Here is an 18,163-nt window from a genome sequence, read left to right on the forward strand (position 1 = left end):
GGCTCACACTCGTGTAAACAGCCAAAACTTAACACACATACACATGAATGAGAGGACGTAGGATATACACACGAACAGATTCAAATGCATAGTTTCCTTTGTGCTGGAAAGAAAAATCAGCAGGGTAAGACGGTCTAACACATAACCTTCTCACAGAGGAAAGAGTGCACATCAGTCGCTCCTTTTATTTAAGTCTTTTATTCAATATAAACTCATTTACATTTGTTCTGTGAGTCCTACAGCTCTGTTTTGGCTTCTGCTCCTGCCTGCTTCACCTCCTGAAAAACATAAAAGTGTGATAAGTGAAATACATCCGACATTACAGCATAGATGTGTCACTGTATCATCAAGTTTATTTATGTAGTGTTTCAGAGACACAGACAGAACAGTCTACTGCTTTATTTCCTTCAGGGGAAGCCTCAAACAGATGCCTTCATTTAGGCCAATAATACTGGAGCATTATGACATGTTCTTTAGTCTACTTTGGCTCTGCTTCATTTCTTGTTCTTTCTGTTGAGAATATGAAATGATTTAGCTTCAGAGGAATGTAGCATTTTAAAGATTTTTAGTAAGAGACGCAGGTGAGAGAAGGGAAGGTATGGTAAGGTTTTCTTTTTTGAGCCGTATTAGCCAGGTATACTTGTAGGTAAAGATCCAGGGATTATAAAAAACAAAATTATAGTTTGTTATTATAGTTACCATTTCTTCTCTCGCAATAATCCTGTAGAAATCTTTAAATAAAAGTCTGCAAGACTCTGTGATTGAGCCTGAAACAAATGTACAAACCGCTTCAAGGTTGAAATTATTTGTGTTTTTAGCGACTCTTTTCAGTTGATTCCCTTCTGGTATATGACACCTAAGGCACTCCACTTTACCTTGTATTGTGCATCACAGGAAAGGATGTTTTTTTGGACACCAAGTTTAATTAACATTATATAATTTTAGTGTTTTTAGTGGCACAGTTTGTTGAAATACTGGCACTCTGTTGTGTTGTGGGGCTTCAGACTCTGCGTCACACCCAGCTGGAGTGACAGAGCAGATGAGTGCACAGTGAGTGGGGTTTCCTGTCTTTCGAGTGGCACACATACTTTACAATTACAGCAAGAGGTGCTTTTACTCTTGTTGTACATAACTAGTGTGCTCCAATGTTCCTATTTTGTTTCTATTCTGGGAAAATAGGTCCTGTGAGCACAATGAGCAACATCTAAATCTCAAACCAGCTGTTGTAGCTACCATGTTGAATGAGTTGCTCACCTTCAGTTCCCCTCGTAGGAAGGACTGGCAGAAGTCCCGTACTCGTTCAGTAGAAATCTCTCCCTCAGGTAGGAGCCACTTCATGTCAGATCCACCGTCATAGATACCAACTCGTGGGAGGTCCGGGGACTTGAGGCCAAAGTAGCCCAGCGAACGGGAGTTGGACTTCACTGCTCCATTAATCAGCACAAACAAGAACTGGAACACAGTTTGTATGACTTAAACGTACTCATTATATATTTGATTAAGACTAGAGTTTTATCATTTTACTTGATTGATATTTGTGGCAGAATATAAATTAAAATGAATAAATCACAACCCTGCATTTACTGTAGTTTAGAAACATTAATATGAACCTGTTAAACACACAAACAGATTTGATGATATGGTTTTGTAAGTTCCTGAATATTCTCACCTTGCCTGTGAACTCAGGGGCCAGAGCTCCCAGCCGCTCCTTGAGCTCAGTGTATTCTTTAGTCTCTCTGTTGGCAAAGAGCAGCAGGTGTGACTTCACCTCTGAGTTGAACAAGCCCACTGCTGTCTGAGGAGGAAGAAAACAGCAAATGAGCCTGAAGATGGGAGATGTCATAACCTCATTGGTCACCCCTGAGCTCCCTTTTCAGACCGGACAGGATTTAACAGTGGGTGGTGGGTTATTTTTAAATTACAAATTATGTAGTTGTTGCATTTTTACTCTTTGCACTGACATTTGTGTGCAGACTTTGTGTTTGGATATTAGCCCTGCCAAATCTCTAAACAGGTTAACAGTAAGGATCATAGTAATGTAACAGTTTGACAGACAGAAAAACATTTAAATGATATGAAGACGTGAGTTGGACCTACCACTTGGTTGTATTCTGTGATGTACCGGACCTCATTGATGGTGATGAAGTTCACAAGACCGTCAGCTTCTACCTTCTTGGCCTCAGCAAGAACAAGGTTCTCCTGGTGGTTATCTGCCTGGATCATATAACACCCATCAACAGCATCATAACACTGACAGCACCCATCGCACTTATTATTGAAAAGATGTGGATAAAGCCGTGCACAGTCATGTTGGTGTAGAATACCTTTCTGAAAATGGTGATGGTGTCTGATGAGAGGCTGTAGTCGGCCCACACCTCTTTCACAGTGCAAATGGCCACAGGGACTGAGTCGACTTGCTTTGCAGCTGCAACAAGCTGCTGATAGCCGTGACTCTCCTCTCCCTGAGACGCAAACGAGAGAGAGGAGGCTGTTCTAACCATGTATCTCATCTTATCATGTGCAGTTATTTTACTCTTTCTCTAATTAACTCTAACTATCTAACTAAATAATAATTTTGATACCATTTATCTCTCTCCATGAAGTTTGTGGAATATTACTATACTTATATTGCAATTTCTGTACAACCTGCTTTTGCGATGCTGACAAATTCTACATTTTCAAAGAGTGAAAATTTGTACACTAAGTACACTTGTACTTTACTGTAGTATTTCAACTTAGTGCTACTTTATACTTCTACTCCACTACAGTTCAGAGGGAAATATTGTACTTTTTACTCCACTTTGAATTGTCGTAATTCACAAATTAAGATTTTTTACACAAAATACAAAATGATCTTATAAATATGATGCATTGCTTAACATCAAAGGTACCCGATAGTATATAAAGTAGTTAGAATACAGCCAGGTATAACATCAATATACTGCTAACTTGTAATCCATTACATCATATATAAGAATATAACAATGATCAATCTGAAATCTATTTGGATCCTAAATCTAATATTACTGTATACATATGTGCATGGGCTCTGCTACATTATAATATATATAACCTTAAAATTATAGGATATTTATCATTAACCATTTTTAAATATCATTATACGTTTTTATTCTCAACGGCCACATGGGAGATGAGAGATTTTTTTTTATACTACATCTCAACCATAGAAGTGCAACAGGACACATTTTAAAGTTAGGACATTGATTTTTCTCTTTAAAATGACTTTTTCCTTCTTCAAAGACAACCGGTAGGTGCACTCTCCTGTAACCATCCCTTTTCCTCAGAGAACTTTTAGATTTGAAAAAGGTGAAGGTGATAGAGAGGTCAGAGGTGGACAAACAAATAAATATACCAGGAAGACAGAGATGAGGCTGACTCATAAGAGGGTGAATCATGTCTATTTCTGAGACAGCATTGCATGAGTTCTGGCAATCTGTTTTATCATTTTGCAGCCTGTAATATGTGTTCATTCCCAGTGAGTCACAGCACCAATATTTTGGTCTCTTTTTGCCTTCAGCATCACCGTCCAGCTATGCGTTATCCTCATGTGCTCTGTCTCTCTCCTCCACTCTCCTCTCATGAACCTTCTGCCTGTGTTTGCACTTGTTTACAAGAGGGTCAATGGAGCCAATCCCACAAGTCCTCAGCTAGGCCTGCGTGTGTATTTCCTGTCAAGTGGCCCGGCATCTTCCCCCGCACGCTGAGTCTAGCCAAAGGGCTCGCCTCTGTGAGACATCCAGCCACCCTCCGTCCTCACCAGCACCAGCGCTGCCAAAGGTGTGGCCACAGGAAACGCATTCTTCTTCGAAATCTATTCGTGAGAGCAGCATCTCCAAGACCAGGGTGCAAACAAGTGCTGTATTTTTGGAGTCGCACTCTTGGCTAATTTGTCTGATCATGTCTGGTTTGCCACATGCGTGTTAGAATAATAAACTAAGCCATACAGCAGCCCTTGTGGGCATGTTTAAAAGGTGACTGAAACTTATTTGAGCCCATAGTTGAAACTTTTTTCCCTCTATATGCAGATTTTTTGTCTGACCTCCAGGAATCCGATGACCACCACATCAGCAGAGTCGATGAAGGCCTCTGTAGCCTTGGCGTCATTTAGCCTGGGTAGGGCACTTTCTGAGAGAGAATGACACAAAATACAATTGACACACAATAAACTATTTTATAGTGTCGTTGTCTCAAAAGTCTACATCCACGCTGGTCGCTCTGAGACTCTGCACTTAGACACAATGGAAGCAATTGAAACACTAGTTTAGCAGGGATACAGTTTATCATGTTCACCACCTTAGTTTGGTCTGATAGAATGCTAGCATTGTTTGTCATGTCTTTAGTTTTGCAGGCATTTGATCATAAACCAAAAAGTATTGGACAAATTAACACGTTGATACATGATGATGGCATTAGATGAAAAGCTGAGAGATCACCAACTTATTTTCAATCATCCTGAGGGGGACGAATGGCTGAAACTTATGTCATGACAATCTAGCCCATAAATCTTGACATCTTTCACTCAAAACCACAAATGGGAAGAAAAAAGTCACTAGATGAGGGAAAAAAAACCTCATGACCTGCTGACAACAGTAGCATATTCACCCTCTGTGCACCATGAATGCCTGAACAGTACTTAATGGAAATCCACTGAAGAGTTGTCAAGAAATGTCCAAGAATGTCAGCCGCATGCTGGCACAAGAGGTAAAGGCACTGGATCACTGAAATCATATATTAACTATATAATTGCAGAGTTGCAACACTTGAATATAATTGATATATAATTGAATATATAACACACAGATTTTTTAATGTTTTAATTTCCCTGATTGAAAGCAGAGAGAACAACTCTAAAATAAAACCAAGAAAACTCAGCATACTTAAATCAATTTACCTTTCTCTGTGGCAATGACAGACGACACCAGGAGGGAGAAAAACACAGTGAACAGCATGTTTCGACTGACAGGGAGGCAAGCAGTGCCCAGAAGACTAGTAGCTGTTTGACTCTGTACGAGGAGTCGGGTCAACTCTGCTCTGATGGTCGCCACATGGCAGCTGGCTGTGGCTGCTGTAACCTCTCTGGGATGTGATTGGAGGCTTCATGGGAACCAGCCAGGTGTTTTGGATAAGTTGAGGTGCTGGGACGTTGGAGTACGTGTCACTGCGCAACAGGAGACAGGTGAGATTATGCGTCTGCACTATGCTATCTGTGGTTGAGAGGTACCAGAATGATACAATTACTCGAGTTGACCTTTATTTTTGTGACACACCACACATCTTTTTTGGGGTGTCTTAGTGTGTCTCATTAATAGCATCTTCTGCCGACAGAGCACCGTGGTTTAGACATATGCTTTATTCCTCAGGCAGGCTGCAAACAAGCAGCAAAGAGGCCTGTGTGTCCAGGACCGGGACCAGGAAGGATCTGATATTAGCTGCACTTTGGTACACTCACCACAGGAGGGACACGACTTCCACCCAATCCGTTCATCATCACGCAGACACCCAGAGAGGTAAAATGTGCCTTGAAGCAGGAAAATGTATTCTAAGACTAAAAGTTTGATATTTGGAGGCACAATGAAATCTGTATTTATGCATAGTTGTTATTACAAGAAAGATAGCATTGCACGTTGATCACCTTTTAACATATTTTACCTTGATTTTCTTTTTTGCCTTTTCTCCTGTAAACCCATTTTAAAAAATGAATTTACATCATAAAACTGATTTATCGTTACTACTTATTTGTTTTAAAATCACATGTATGTATTTCCTACATTCAGAGAGTATAATCAAAGGAATTTGGCGGCAAAATGATTCAATCTTATACTGATTAAAAACCATAATGTTGCCATAGTACCAGAAAAAATAATAGAAAAAGAGCAACAATACTTAAAACATTTTCTCCGATAACCTGTTAGAGAGACAGAAAAATCCCAATCCCAATCCCAAGAATGATTTATAGGAAGTTTGACATTTTACTCAGTGGTCAGCCACTGAAAAGGAATCTGCTAAAAAAAAATGCAGACAAGTTACAGTTTGGTCGACCACAGAGCAGGAAAAAACTGCTGCACTTAACACTAAAATACTAAACACTAAAATACGATCAGCTCTCAAGGGTGAGAAGTAGTTAGGTAACAGTTTTGGTCTGGACCCTGTAAACTGTGTCTTCAGCATCAATAAAATCCAAATATCCACATATAAGTCTAAAAATATTTAGTAATGAAAAGTTTATTCTGATTGTGAACCCAAAATATTCCTGTTGTACATTACTTAGTACTGAACAGATAATAAAACCAGCCTCTTATAGCTGTTTCTGAATGTTAAATTGTCCCGATGTGGCAACAAAAGTACAAAAAAAAGAAGGCAATTCTTAACATGCAAAGAATTTCTGTTGCCTAAATAATCAGATCAATTATAAAAAAGCATCACTAAAAAATCAAACAATAAAGGAATTTAAATTATTCTCTGATTCAATATGTTTAACAGATTTGTTTGAAACTCATTTCCATTTAGTGGGGGAGTTCTAATTACTGATTTATAACTTGTTTATTATCACAACAACAACAGCAGCCTCCTGAGACTAAAGACGTGCTTCCAAGCTTTTAAGAGTCTCGCCTTATTACACGGCTTGTTTCTATGATGGACGTTCACATGGGGCTTAAGGGAAACAAGGCAACACTAATACTGCAAATTAGGTCAGCACCTAATGTCACAGACTTATGACTTCTGTGAAATGCACATACAGACGTCATGTCCCAGCAGTGACACTTCTAGCATGAGCATGCAAAATAAAGCTTCTTACAAACACTTATTCTGTCTCTCTCTCACACACACACAACACAGTGAGAAGTAAAGATTTAGATTACAGCCCACAAATTACTCTGTAATCATTCACTGTGTACAAGGTATTAATAAAGTACTTATTATACCTATATTAGGACATTAGTGTTTATTATTGTTTGTTTTTAACTGTCACATGTAGTTTGGCTCCTTTTCATGACGCATCTTTTGTGACATCTAGACCAAGCCTGCTGGTACCCTGTTTGAACCTTGTAATTATTCAATATATATGAGGTAATATAAAAAGTTTATGCCCCGTTTCCTCTTTCCTCTTCACTTGTACCTACAAGTATTTCCTTGGTGCTCCTATGTACAAAATATTTACACTTACATGCTGCAATCTAAAGTGGTGAAGTAATATACTATAACTTTGATGACAAAAATCATCATTCAGTTTATGTCTTTCTGTGTCCGTTCTATATTTCACTCTAAATCCAATGACAATTGCTTCTTATTATCTCTGCATGAATGTCTCCATTCAGATTTTATTTCGCAGAGCTGCTTTCAGATGCACTCTGTCCGGCTGTATTTTCAAAGGCAACAAAGAGCATCCTGCCATCGTTGAGTTATAACAGCGCAGACACATACTTTGCAGTAAAGTTGGTGTTTATAGCATTCCTGGCACAAAAGCATGCTAGACAACGGTAAAAAAAAAAAAAACGAAAAGGAAAGACGAAAGAAAGGACAGAAATTAAAAAAAAAAAAGTTGTCTTATGCAGTTTCTCACTCCATGTGGACAAGTGTTAAGGCTTTAACAGGCCCAGTGAAGATGTCATTTAGCTTAAAATTACAGGCCCACTGGCTCACATTCTCAGTGCTACAAATAAACAAAGCAAAAGTGATGATTACGATACTCACAGTGGCAGGATTTAAAACATCAGATTTGTTTCAGGCTTAGTGATGTGTTTTCTCTAAATGGACTGCGGTGACGCTCGTTCTTTTTCAGGATAACTTAAAAAAGCTAAAATACCCTCCTACACATCGTGCTGAAACAGGTTAATTAGTTATTTTTGTTGCTGTCGTTGGCGTTTTGTTTGTTTTTATAGACAATAATTGAAGATTAAAAAAGTTAAAGGCTTTCACTCTCATGACACTGTCCTTAATCAGTCTTCACTCATTTGTAGAGCACTGATGGAAAAACAACTGGGGAGGTCACATGATGATCGAGGCAGACCACGTGCATCACAGCAGCTACGATACTGTGACACGTGTAGTCACCCTGGAGCGTTACACTCACTTTATTGATGAATGAACAATTAAATGGATCAACTGATGGTTAGGAAAACATGGTTTGTGTTGGTTAGGTTTATGTAAAGTCTGATACAAAAAAATACAGGCACCAGGGCTCATTAACCAGTTAACAGGTTAATTCGGTGACTTTATTCGGTGATGAGAATCAGAAATCAGGCTTACTGTTTTGGTTTTTTCTTCATTTTCCCTTTAATTTTAAATATACTGGCTCTCCTGAATACTCTGCATTTGTTTTGGTTTTGATTTCCATTCGGACAAAAGCCTACATGTTTTAAACGCCTAAAATACCTAATCATGCTGTTTAAAGGAAGGAAACATGATGAGGACATTCTCTGCTTCTAGCTAATTGCATGTACCAACAATGGGATTTTTAAAAAACTTATATGACAAACATCTGAGATTGTTTATGCTTTGTATCATAACTTTTTACTGTACTTTTTTACCAACTTTTTAGAAAAAACCTTTAAGACTCAAAATCTTTAGTTTGCAGTTTTGTTAAACATAGTTATTGGTAAAGTATCTACTTGGTATCTATGATATAAGCGGTAAGTTTACATGCAGACAGGGAGTTAAGTTTAGTGGTGGGATAAATGATGTAATGCAGGTAAACCTGAAGCTGATGGCTTACTGGTATTTAGATTGTGGCCACTTTAAAGCTTTCAGTACTTCTCAGTCGTCAGTTGCACAACATTTAACCCTGTTAGTCTCTGACTCTCTTGTCTTGGTGTGTGAAGGTCTCACATCATGTGGTTTTAATCCTCCGACCCTGCTGCTGATGAGCTTCTCTAGACACCGTCAGCGTCTCCGATTGCCATGTGCACATGCAAACTTGGACATTTGTCCTGGAGATTTAAAAACAAAAAAAACAGCCATGAAACAAACTGTAAAACAAGGAGATTATATATTTATCCCAGCTACAATTACCTCAATTTAAATCATTTTAAGATGATTTTTGTTTTGAGTGTGACGTTCTCGTCTGGAGAGTCAAACTGCTGATGACTGAGGATTAATATGATGTGGGTCACGGTTACTGTGTCAGCTCTGTGGGAGTGTTTGAAGTATGGATTTCATGGGTGGGTTGGAAACAGCTTACAGACTGTCTGATGGTTATGTCAGGGGTCCTTAGAGGATAGGGGCACCCTCTGACACTTTAATTACTCATGTGACACTGTGTAATCCTCCATCTCTGCAGGAGATACATGTGGATAACACAAGGACTGAAATATGTGGGTGACTCTGTAAACTGCAGGCCAGAAACTAGAAATTGCATTTAAAAAAATAAACATAATAAAATATTATATATATATATATATATATATATATATATATATATATATATATATATTATAATATTTAGAAAACATAAAACTGCATGCAGTGACATTCATGTATGAATTCTTGTAAGAATTCTTCACACAAGCTCAGAATGAATACTGTGTATTATCCTTTCTATGATTGTTCATTTTGCTCATCATCCAGATCTGTGTTAAGATGCCTATAATGATGTTTAAAAAAGATCATTAATGCTGCACTTTCCCCCTCTTATTTCATGTGAAAAACCAGCCCCACTCGCACTATAAAAACACCCTCAATGTGTGTATGTATTGTCTGCATGCAGCAATCATAGTCAAATTAATATCAGAGTAAGCAGGAATAGGCATTCAAAAACTGTATGTGTTTGCACTGACCCATATGGACCAGTCTCAATCCTATTACAGCCTGTAAGCTGCCAGCTCATCAGGCCTCAGAGTGAAGAGTCGCGCTATCGTGACAGAGCAGGAAACCACTGGTCACTATCTGCTTCTGTGGACACTCATGATTGAGTAGTTTTTTGGGTTTTTGTCCTCGCTGCAGACCTGATACTGAATTTGAGAAGGAATATATATTTAGAACATTGATAATTGATCAGATAAATAAAAGAAAATGTGATTGACATTGTCTATATGTTGCAGTCACAAACAAATAGGCTTGCTGATCAACTCTCTCCATCTAGGAAATGTATTTTTACCCATATACACATGCTATAGTTTGTGGGTGATTCCTGGGTGTATAGGTTGCAATTTGGGGTCAGTATTTGTCTTATTCTCAGCAGTAATATGACACCACATCGTCCATAAGCATAAGCATTATATGACACTTGCAAATTGTTTCTCAGAATTGTATTTTTACACTCACATTTGCTGGTCCCTGATACTGCAGTGTATGTCTAAAGTCATGTTTTCAGCCTGGGGTGCATAATTTCTCACTTTGCCAGCTTTTTTTTTCTGTATAGCCTCTCAGATGCCCTCAGGCTCTCTGATACCACAAGTTAACACATAAACAAGAGAAGTGGTGCAGCACTTTCCAGACAGCAGCCTGATTTTACCACTGGTAAAATGTGAATGGTAAATGGACTGTACCTGTATAGGGCCATTTTAGTTAGCTGCATTCACATTCACCCATTCACACACCATTCATACACAAAGGGGAGGTTGCCAATCTGCCGTCAGGAGAAAACTAATCATTAACACACGCACTCACAATTAGCACGAGCAATCTGGAGTCTTGCCCAAGGACACTTTGACATGCAGAATGGTGGAGCTGGGTTTCCACCACAAGCCGCTCTATCTCTGAGCCACAGCCAGCCCACAAGAAAAAAAAATCAGTTTTTGGATTCAGTTTTTGGCTTTCTGCAGAAAGATGTTGCTGAATAGGACATTTGAGAACAGAAAAAATTACCATAGTTAAAACTTGCTGCAATATAGGATGAGTATCAAAGGGATTTTTCCATGCCCTTTAGTCCAAAAAAAAAAAACATGTAGCAGAAGTACGCATCAGTTTGAGTGGCAGGTTGGTGACCTAAATCTGAGTTAGTTGAATAATAAATATGCGATTTCACTAAACCCATCACAGCAGTTGGAGAAGTCTATGCGTGTGCAGTATATCTCAAAGGGAATATAAAAGCATTGTACTGCATGTACTTGTCCACACCTCAGGACACTTGGCTTATTGCGTTTATGACAGCGAGAAATCTATCTTTGCAGAATCAGAATACAAACCTGAAGAAAGTGAATGCAGAGGTGACTGAGTGAAATGAGGACACACGGTAAGTTACACATGTCATGTCACTTAGTCAGGGTGACTACTGTGCATGTGCTTTCTGTGACTTTGCAAAGTCTAATCCTGTAGTCAGAGTACATAAATAGATGAAGGTGGATAATTTCAATCCAGGAATCTGTAAATACAGTAAGGAGTTGCAGTATCAGACCAAGTCATAATACATATCACCAAATCATAGCTCAGAGGCTTTTTATCATTTTGGTACGTGTTCTCTGCCTGCTGTCATAGATAACATCTCACACCCCAAACACCCCAACAAAAACCTTTCTCTTAGCAACCAGCAGATGCAGCTGTTGCAGCCCTGTCATGACAACTACCATGTTTAACCAGGAGAACAAATATCAGCTGCAAGAGCTTAGCTGTGCTGGCCATCCCTGACTGATAATCCCATTCTAAGATGACCTGGCAGCCACAATGACAAACTGTAACACAATGAACACAAGAAAGCCTAATTACCTTATCTGGCTGTCTTTAAGCAGCTTAAATGGCTTTTCTATGTAAAGGTGCGTGTGTGTTTTTTTTATCTTGTCAGCAGTAGCGCTCACTGAAAATAATTATTTGTCATCTATGGGAGAAACTATTTGTTTTGTGAGTGTTTTGTGTTTTTGCTTTTATTTTGCCCATGCCTCTTTGAATTTATCATTATAATGTTAAAATGTTCTGCACACCAGTCTGGTGAAATACCTCATATTTCACTGTCTTTCTCCTTTTCAGATAGAGCTTGTAATCATTTTCCCTTACTTACTTTTCTGTGTTCCCCCACTGCTCCTCGTCTCCCCCCCCAGGTCCCTGCTAATGAAGTGGCCAAAGGTTATGAACTTGCGTTTGTTATATTTATGCCACATTGCACAAGGCAGAGTCCCTTTGTCTGCTCACTGGTTGGAGGCTTCAACAGCTAATTGGTGCAGTGACACAAATGTGCATTGATATCTGGAGGCCACACACACACACACACAGACAGTGACATCAAACAATATCAACAAAAATTTTACCAGAGGAGCTGCTAAATATTGCATTACGTAGATTATATCCTCTCAGTTTATATAGAATACAATATTAGTGGTGGAGCGCAACGTCTACCCAAATATTGTGAGAACTATAAGTAGGTATGACTGCAAGGTACGTAAACCTTAATGGAGTATTTAGTGGAGTATTTAATCCACTACATTTAATTTACACTTACAGCCATGGTTACTAATTACTGTACAGATTAAGATTTTACATAGAAGACCCCATAATGATCTTATATAATGTGATGAAACTAGCCGACAATAAATCAACTAGTTAGAATATTATATTCTTATTTTTACCTATCAAAATGAATACAACAGCAAAATGCTGCTTGTGTATAGGTTATAATTTCTTCAATAACATCCATCCATCCATCCATCCATCCATCCATTTTCTATACCGCTTATCCGTCAGGGTCATGGGGGGAGCCTATCCCAGCTGACTTCGGGCGAGAGGCGGGGTACACCCTGGACTGGTCTGGCCACATACAGAGACAGAGACAGACAACCTATCACTCTCACACTCACACCTACGGGCAATTTAGAGTTACCAATTAACCTAATGTGCATGTCTTTTGGATTGTGGGAGGAAGCCGGAGTACCCGGAGAGAACCCACGCTAGCATGGAGAGAACATGCAAACTCCACACAGAAACACCCCGGGTTCAAACCGGGATTCAAACCCGGGACCTTCTTGCTGTGAGGCAACAGTGCTAACCACAGCACCACCATGCTGCCCTTCTTCAATAACATCCTATATAATTTAACAGTGGGTCCCACATAATGAGTACTTTTTTTTTCACAGGCTGAGTTGGGCTCCATGTGATGTATAAAAGTGCCCCCATATGTATGGGATTTGAATACTTCTTCCACCACTGTTAGGGTTAGGGTCTTTATATTCTGTTCCTGTTTTATCTTGATTCCATTTTCTTGTGTTCACATTAAATGATAACTGATCACAAAATCTTACTAGAATTTGTCAAGTTTCTTGTTAAGTTGTGTCTTTATCCTTCAAAAATATCTTGATGTTTACTGATTTTGTTGCAATGTTTGTTGGCATCAAAACTGTTCATCTTCTCAGTTAAACTTTTCTTTATGGAACTGTTCCTCTCTACTGACAAACTAGACAGGGGTGATGTTTTTCTCTGAAGAGTGAAGTGAATTATAGAATTACTTTATATACAAAATATACAAAATAGACATCTGTGCTGGTCAAATCAGCAGCTTTTAGTAAAAGATCTGATAGAGGAGCAGAGCAAAACTGTGCAGTAACAGATATCAGACAGTCTTTCATATTTTCAGACAATTTATTTTCTTTTTTCTTCTGTGGAAAGTACAAGTCACAATGAGAGGAAAGAGATTGGAAAAGAGAGGTTTAGGGGGGAAAAAGCAGGCAGTGGTGAAGAAAAGTAGAAAAACACAATCAATGGGTCAAATAAAGTGCATGAGACATGAAAGAGTGCTGGGTTTCTTTTTCCAGATCAAACCTCTAAATCCCTGCCTCTTCTCTAGAGCACACAAGAACAACACTCTCTGCTGTTCAGTCAACAGACGGGATACATGAGGGACAGTAGTAGCAATAGGAGTGAAAGTCAGAGGAAAGAGGACTAAACAATTCCGTATTTCGCCAGGTCGCTGAGCTCCATGTCCCCAAAGGCTTCCCATGGGCAAATCACTGTGATGTCTGTGCCAAGACCCTCCATGCCGGGGATGTCGTCTCCGAATCTGAGACAAAAAAACGTCTGATCAGTACAAACTGAGAGATACAATGAGTGAAAGTAGGCCTAAAATAGGAAATAAAGAAAAGACTTCTATGTATTCTGTGTGTGTGTGATCTTGAATCCATCTCACCCCTTCTGGCCTGGTTTGGGCGCCTTGCTCTTGAAGGTGCGCATGGCCCTCTGCTTGAATTTGGGAGGAGCCTTCTTGTCAACGGGAGCTGCAACGTCTGCCATTATGATTAGTTACTGAAAAAGAAGAAAGAATAAAATATATGAGATTCCTGTAACTTTCCATTCTCTCTGGGCTTTAAATGTTTCTGTTTAACACTTTTTTATTACTCTGCACTGCACAGAAACTGCATTATAACTTGTATCAAATTTTAGCACACCTTCTGACCTGAGTTTTTCAAAATCCTATTTACATGCGTGTTTAGCCTTAGTCTTAATACTTTTTTATAACATCCAGGTATATCACCAAAGTATAAATGCATGAAGCATTTATAAATAAGTGCACAACCAGTGTTGAGCAGATTATAAAGAAATAGAGAGCGGGCCTTGAGCAGAACAAGCAAGAAGCTCAGCACAAGTAACTACTCTGTGTGAAATCTTCCCAGTAAGAATCTCAGATCACATTTCAGCTCCATTTTAGCCAAAGCAACTAAACTAACAAGTCTGAAGCATTGCATGAGAAAAGTGCAGTTTCATCTTACCTTTGCTCGGAGTGTTTTTCTGATGCTGACTGATGAGACTCACTTGTTTCTCACATGTGGGATTCCTCTCTGTCCCCCCTTTTTAAAGTCTTCTGAGCCGCTAATCCCCTCAGATGTTCATTCTGTCATTCTGTCAGGACCAACTCTGCTCTGTCCTCTTCTGTACAAGCTCAGCCACAAATAGATGAGTTAAAGCATAATGAGATATAAATACAAGGTGTATTTCAAGTTAGACATGTCTGTCAACCAGTGAAAAAAGCCTTGGTTAGTGAGTTCAACAGCTAATTGGTGAGGTGACACAAATGTGCATTGATATCTGAAGGTCACACACGCCTGGCACACAAGCAACACAAATAGAAATGTTACCAGAGGAGCTGCTAAATATTACATTGCATAACCTATTATCAATATCTCCATTCTTCCATTTTTCCATTCATTTTTCTGCTGCTTGTCCAAGGCCAGGTCGCAGCAGCAGCAGGATAAAAAACCTCGTCCAGACGTCAAAAAGCAACATTTTCCAGATGTGTGAAGAGGATGTGTTTCCACAAATGGGAAGTGCACATTAATTGTCATTAAAGTGCCATATCCACAACCAGACAAGTGAAAAAATATGTGTTGTTATGTGGGTGCATGCATTCAATGACTGTAGTTGGAAAGCACAAAGATGTTTGTTTTCCTTTTGGACTGAAGTCGATTCTCACTTCAGGGCTAACCCACTTCATTTTTCTAGCAGCTGCCAGCAAAATAACCGAGGGGAGCTACATGTATTTCTTGGGAAGCTATAGGCCTTATTCTTAACAAATTGTACAGTTACTGCTAAATAATTTTGCTACTACACTTCCATTCACCACCACTTTCTCTGCTGCTCTCTCTCACTTGCCATACCACACACAAAAGTGACAGGATGTGTGAAGCATTTTTTGCACACATTGCTGCGTTTAACATTTACAGCATCTGAATGTTACTTGGTCCTATCTCTCCGGGGCTCAGCTTGGATGCGTGCATGCTTGCAGAGCTGATCATATCAGTAATGCTTCAAATGGGTTGTCCTGGTGGCTCATCAAGTAGAGCGCGTACTGTTAAGGCTTTGACCTTATCTCAGCAGCCTGGGAATCTAACCTGCGGCTTTTTTGCTGCGTGTCATTCCTGCTCTCTCATCCTGACCTATCAAGTATTAAAATGCATAAGATAATCTTTAAAAGAAGTAATGTTTCAAACTAATAGCCACAGTCAACATGTCATACACAGAGTTTAGACTTTTACTCACAGAAAAATAAAGTCCTAACAGACGTAATGGAGCCCAGAACATCCAAAAGGTTTTACTGGATAAACTTGTAATCTCTGCGTTACATCTTATTCACATGATGGATAGAAATTAACATAATGTGATTTACCATTAGTTCTGCACTAGTGCTGCTGTGTGATGATCGTGGGTATTTCGTATAGATAAAGGAATTTTTCCGTTCCAGCACCTTAAATGTTAAATCTGTCCAGTGCAAATCATAACAGGTTACGCCATACCAGCACACAGTCAAGGCAGTATGAGGCAGTATTAACATAGGCTACACATTGGCATCAACATAGCATTATGTGACTCATGTCTTTAATAGTACAACCAATAGCAAGCATTTAATCATTTATTCACTTATTTTGTGATCAGCGTGAATGTCACAGACTGATGAATCAAAATCTCAGCAGATAAACCCAAATGTATCTGCATGAAATGTACCACCAGGTTAAGTGAGGAAATATGTGTTTTTGTCATTTGGGTGAACTGAGCCTTTAATATTTAAAGCCCATACAGCAACTTTCTGCAGAGCATTGGTTCCTCACGTTTTCTCACTGGTTGACAGACGTGTCTTACTTGAAATGCACCTTGTCTTTATATCTTGTTATGCTTTAACTCATCTATTTGTGGCTGAGCTTGTACAGAAGAGGACAGAGCAGGGTTGGTCCTGACAGAATGACAGAATGAACATCTGAGGGGATTAGCAGCTCAGAAGACTTTAAAAAGGGACAGTGTGACAGAGAGGAATCCCACATCTGAGAAACAAGCAAATCTCAACATACAGCATCAGAAAAACACTCCGAGACTTCAACAAAAGGTGAGATGAAACTGTACTTTTCTCAGCTCTGGTACAGGGAGCTGGGACTTTGACAACATGTAATGCTTCAGACTTGTTAGTTTAGTTGCTTTGAGTGTCGTGGCTAAAATGGAGCTGAAATGGCATCTGAGATTCTTACTGGGAAGATTTCACACAGAGTAGTTATTTGTGCTGAGCTTTGTGCTCGTTCTGCTCAAGGCCCGCTCTCTGTTTCTTTATAATCTGCTCAGGTCTTTCAACTTCATGGATTTAGATGAACCCAGAGGAGTTTTAAACACTGGTTGCACATTTTTAGAAATGCTTAATGCGTTTATACTTTGGTCGACTGTCTCAATGTTGACAACCCTGCAGCTTATGAGGATAAACATGAGGCAAAACACACAGACGCATGTAAATAGGATTTTGAAAAAACTTTTTGAAGGTCGGAAGTTATGCAAAAATTATAATTTTAGTTGGTTTTAGTTTTAGTAAGTTTAGTTATAATACAGTTTCTGTGCAGTGCAGAGTAATAAAAAAGTGTTAAAGACAAACATTTAAAGCCCAGAGAGAATGGAAAGTTACAGGAATCTCATATATTTTATTCTTTCTTCTTTTTCAGTAACTAATCATAATGGCAGACGTTGCAGCTCCCGTTGACAAGAAGGCTCCTCCCAAATTCAAGCAGAGGGCCATGCGCACCTTCAAGAGCAAGGCGCCCAAACCAGGCCAGAAGGGGTGAGAAGGATTCAAGATCACACACACACAGAATACATAGAAGTCTTTTCTTTATTTCCTATTTTAGGCCTACTTTCACTCATTGCATCTCTCAGTTTGTACTGATCAGACGTTTTTTTTGTCTCAGATTCGGAGACGACATCCCCGGCATGGAGGGTCTTGGCACAGACATCACAGTGATTTGCCCATGGGAAGCCTTTGGGGACATGGAGCTCAGCGACCTGGCGAAATACGGAATTGTTTAATACTCTTTCCTCTGAATCAGGAGCTCTTTACCTGAACTTGTACTCTCCACAAAGGAAAAATGAAATAAAGTATATATGACATATGATGTATGGTTTGATATCCGTTATTATACAGATGTTCTCTGTCAGATTGTTCACCTCAAAGCTGCTGATTTGATGAGCAGAAATGTTTGTTTTGTCTATTAACTAAAACAAAATATATTTTTATGAGAAATTCTATAATTCACTTCACTCTTTGGAGAAAAAGATCACCTTTGTCTACTCAGTCAGTCATTCAATGACAACAATAAAGTGTGTATGTTTTCAATAGAGCAACTGTCTTTGTGTCCTTACTTTGTATTTTCTTTGAAAGCTTCTTTGAGATGGCTGGTTTCTGTAATACCTGATAACTTGATGTTTATTTGCATTTAGTCTAATCAGACCTTTGCTGCAATGTCTGTTCATCATTAAAATT

The 18,163-nt window shown here is 39.1% G+C and overlaps 3 protein-coding genes across 3 annotated transcripts; 1 reads left to right on the top strand and 2 right to left on the bottom strand.

Annotated features, from left to right (window-relative positions):
• Positions 1-190: 190 nt before the first annotated feature.
• LOC139199267 (endoplasmic reticulum resident protein 27) lies at positions 191-4,970 on the bottom strand. Its single transcript, XM_070828315.1, has 7 exons — positions 4,913-4,970; positions 4,061-4,146; positions 2,325-2,462; positions 2,098-2,214; positions 1,670-1,795; positions 1,255-1,452; positions 191-278 (listed from the first exon to the last, which is right to left on the bottom strand). The coding sequence occupies exons 1-7, from the start codon at positions 4,968-4,970 to the stop codon at positions 237-239; spliced, it is 765 nt and encodes a 254-aa protein (XP_070684416.1). The 3' UTR covers positions 191-236.
• An 8,851-nt stretch (positions 4,971-13,821) lies between these two features.
• On the bottom strand, positions 13,822-14,169 carry LOC139198954 (retinal cone rhodopsin-sensitive cGMP 3',5'-cyclic phosphodiesterase subunit gamma-like). Its single transcript, XM_070827949.1, has 2 exons — positions 14,066-14,169; positions 13,822-13,939 (listed from the first exon to the last, which is right to left on the bottom strand). Exons 1-2 carry the CDS (start codon positions 14,167-14,169, stop codon positions 13,822-13,824), a joined length of 222 nt encoding a protein of 73 aa, XP_070684050.1.
• Positions 14,170-17,360: 3,191 nt separating this feature from the next.
• LOC139199051 (retinal cone rhodopsin-sensitive cGMP 3',5'-cyclic phosphodiesterase subunit gamma-like) lies at positions 17,361-17,709 on the top strand. The gene is made up of 2 exons (XM_070828059.1): positions 17,361-17,464; positions 17,592-17,709. Exons 1-2 carry the CDS (start codon positions 17,361-17,363, stop codon positions 17,707-17,709), a joined length of 222 nt encoding a protein of 73 aa, XP_070684160.1.
• The last annotated feature ends 454 nt before the right edge of the window (positions 17,710-18,163 follow it).

This window comes from Pempheris klunzingeri, chromosome 3 (assembly GCF_042242105.1).
Source record: "Pempheris klunzingeri isolate RE-2024b chromosome 3, fPemKlu1.hap1, whole genome shotgun sequence".
Classification (NCBI taxonomy): domain Eukaryota; kingdom Metazoa; phylum Chordata; class Actinopteri; order Acropomatiformes; family Pempheridae; genus Pempheris; species Pempheris klunzingeri.

What these genes read in the sequence shown, in the direction of transcription:
- LOC139198954 (XM_070827949.1), bottom strand. Translation starts at nt 14,169, where the DNA reads ATGGCAGACGTTGCAGCTCCCGTTGACAAGAAGGCTCCTCCCAAATTC. An exon ending in CCCAAACCAGGCCAGAAGGG is followed by an intron (nt 13,940 to 14,065) that starts GTGAGATGGATT and finishes TTTTTGTCTCAG; the next exon opens with ATTCGGAGACGACATCCCCG.
- LOC139199051 (XM_070828059.1), top strand. Translation starts at nt 17,361, where the DNA reads ATGGCAGACGTTGCAGCTCCCGTTGACAAGAAGGCTCCTCCCAAATTC. An exon ending in CCCAAACCAGGCCAGAAGGG is followed by an intron (nt 17,465 to 17,591) that starts GTGAGAAGGATT and finishes TTTTTGTCTCAG; the next exon opens with ATTCGGAGACGACATCCCCG.
- LOC139199267 (XM_070828315.1), bottom strand. Translation starts at nt 4,970, where the DNA reads ATGCTGTTCACTGTGTTTTTCTCCCTCCTGGTGTCGTCTGTCATTGCC. An exon ending in TGTCATTGCCACAGAGAAAG is followed by an intron (nt 4,147 to 4,912) that starts GTAAATTGATTT and finishes ATTCTCTCTCAG; the next exon opens with AAAGTGCCCTACCCAGGCTA. An exon ending in CCATCACCATTTTCAGAAAG is followed by an intron (nt 2,215 to 2,324) that starts GTATTCTACACC and finishes TATATGATCCAG; the next exon opens with GCAGATAACCACCAGGAGAA.